We start from the raw sequence: 2,828 nt of genomic DNA on the forward strand, positions 1-2,828 counted from the left end.
ATGTGGATTATAGTCTAACTGATACTAGGTTTTCTGTCCCTGATTTCCATCCTTTTACTGAACCTCAGTCCAGTTCATCCAAGACATACAAAGATCTTTAGGAGAGTTATATCCAAGATTCTCCCTACCTCACATTCCTCTTCATCTTTCCACTCATATTTTTAATTTCCTTCCATGGGTCCCCATTTCCAAGAAACACATGGAAAAATACTTAGCTTTGCATTCAGGGCCTATAGATCCATATTCTACCTCCTTTTCCTTACTTAGCAGCCAGGATACGTGCAACCTACTACTTCAAGTTAGGCTCTTAGACATCTCTGATGAGTAAGTGTTCACAAATGATCCACTGCTTCTGTGTTCACAAAAGATCCTCATGTCCATACTCTTAACAGAACCTTTACTGAGGAGATAATTTTAGTAGTATTCAGGAACTCAGAACCTACTTATGATCTCAAAAAACCTCATACAAATTCACATCTAAATAGAATCTAGGTAGTTATTATATGTTAGATGGAGAGCTTAATAAACTCAAGGTTGTGTTAATAAGCAGTGATTTTTTTTTCAGGTAACGTAATTAACAAATATGAAATACATGGTGAATAAGAACAATGTGACAGAGTTTGTTCTACTGGGGCTCACAGAGAATCCAAAGATGCAGAGAATCATATTTGTTGTGTTTTTTCTCATCTACATCATTTCTATGGTAGGAAATGTGCTCATCTTGGTCACCATCACCTCCAGCCCATTATTGGAAACCCCCATGTACTTCTTCCTGGCCTATCTCTCCTTTATTGATGCGAGCTATTCCTCTGTAAGTGCCCCTAAACTGATTGTGGATTCACTCCATGAGAAGAAAACCATCTTATTCAATGGATGCATGACACAGATCTTTGGGGAACATTTCTTTGGAGGTGCCGATGTCATCCTGCTGACCGTGATGGCCTATGACCGCTATGTGGCCATCTGCAAGCCCTTGCACTATACAACAATCATGAATCAGCGGGTGTGTGGCCTCTTAGTGGGAGTGGTGTGGGTGGGAGGCCTTCTTCATGCAACCATACAGATCCTCTTCATCTTCCAATTACCCTTCTGTGGCCCTAATATCATAGATCACTTCATGTGTGATCTGATTCCTTTGCTCAATCTTGCCTGCACTGATACCCACACACTGGGGCTCTTCATTGCTGCCAACAGTGGCTTCATCTGTCTGTTAAACTTCCTCCTCTTGATGGGCTCTTACGTAGTTATACTGCGCTCTCTACAGAACCATAGCTTGGAGGCAAGGAGAAAAGCCCTCTCCACTTGTGTCTCCCACATCACAGCTGTGATCTTATTCTTTGTTCCCTGCATATTTGTGTACCTAAGACCTACAGCTACTTTATCAATTGATAAAGCAGTTTCTGTTTTCTACACTATGATAACCCCTATGTTAAACCCATTAATCTATACCTTGAGAAATATCCAGATGAAAGTTGCCATTAAAAACTTATGTAGTGGGAAATCTATTTCAGCTGACTAATAAATGTTCCTGAAGCCCCATATTGATTCAATTGAGGCAACGCACAGAAGAACATTTTGGAAGATCTCAGCAAGAAATACCTACAGGATAAAGAAAATAGGAACTGCTATAAATGATGGATTTTGTATTGAAAGGAACAGAAATGAATGCAAGCAATGGAATAAAAACCTAATATAAGGCAAATCTTACATATTTGGAACACTCTACAAAATTAGTTTTATAACTTCATCCATGTGTATGGATTTGTAAGCTTTCATTCTAATACAAAAATAAGTAAATAAATAAATAAAAATTTATTGGTATTGATATAATAAAAACACAGTGATAAGCACTCCTGTTATCCCCATTTACTGAGGAAAGTATCCAAATATAATATATATATATATATATATTATTTGTATATTAGTTTTTTACCTATAACTAAATTCTAATTTTTCATTGATAACTCAGCTCATTCTTATATAGTAGCATGGGTGATGATAATATGTTGGTTATAATCTGTAATATTGTGATATGTAACTATTTTAGGAATATAAAAGCTATGGGTCATTTGACATCTAAGGGGTAAGTGATGAATATTATATGGTATTTTCAAATTTCCTTGTAGGCTTCCGAATCACATTGTTTTGCTAAATTCATCATCTTATGCTAATGACACTTTACATAGTGTGATGAATTGATTTTTATATTTTAAATTAAAAGAATATTTTAATGTCAGAAGGAATTTCTATTTACTAAATATACATTCACACTCTATAAAAGTACTTGCCTGGTACCTAACGATTGTATTTGTAAGTAAAACAATGTGTGGTGCATGATAAATAGTGAATTAATAAATGTAAGTATAAAGGAAGATGAATAAGTTCAATAAAATATAGCACAAAAGTGATACTAGAGTACAGGGATTTTTTTTCCTACTTTGATGTAGACTCTAAGGAGGATTCTAACTAGCTTTCTAATGGGAACCAAACTTTTTCAACTTTGGAAAAAATGAGAAAGATATTGAAACTGAGCTTCTCAGTAAATGAGCACATAGTATGTCTAGATATTCTCCCTGGTCTCAGCTTTTTTCTTTGTCTCTTGAATATAGGCTGTTTCTTATTTTTCTCTGCTACTTCAGTTTTTTTGGGGGTACATTTCATTATGAAAAGCTGCTCTTAAAAATATGTAGCTTCATCTATAAACAAAGCAATTCCAGGTTAAATATGTCCCATTCATTCTTTCCATCCTTTATTTATTAGCCAACAATTATACCTGAGCTTAAAGAAAGTATCAGGCACCTTAATAGTTCCTGATGCTTCAGTGGTAA

The 2,828-nt window shown here is 35.3% G+C and overlaps 1 protein-coding gene across 2 annotated transcripts; it reads left to right on the forward strand.

Annotated features, from left to right (window-relative positions):
- The first annotated feature begins 580 nt into the window (after positions 1–580).
- LOC118932415 (olfactory receptor 4C46-like) lies at positions 581–2,828 on the forward strand. 2 transcript variants are annotated; one of them, XM_057490374.1, is made up of 2 exons: positions 584–1,488; positions 2,822–2,828. In XM_057490374.1, exons 1-2 carry the CDS (start codon positions 584–586, stop codon positions 2,826–2,828), a joined length of 912 nt encoding a protein of 303 aa, XP_057346357.1. The 2 variants fall into 2 exon arrangements, with proteins under 2 accessions (XP_036781740.2, XP_057346357.1); XM_036925845.2 differs by lacking the exon at positions 2,822–2,828 and having other exon boundaries at positions 581–1,519.

The sequence above is a fragment of the Manis pentadactyla genome, chromosome 13 (genome assembly GCF_030020395.1).
Source record: "Manis pentadactyla isolate mManPen7 chromosome 13, mManPen7.hap1, whole genome shotgun sequence".
In the NCBI taxonomy this organism is placed as follows: domain Eukaryota; kingdom Metazoa; phylum Chordata; class Mammalia; order Pholidota; family Manidae; genus Manis; species Manis pentadactyla.

Coding starts and splice junctions, on each gene's coding strand:
- LOC118932415 (XM_036925845.2), top strand. CDS start 584: ATGAAATACATGGTGAATAAGAACAATGTGACAGAGTTTGTTCTACTG.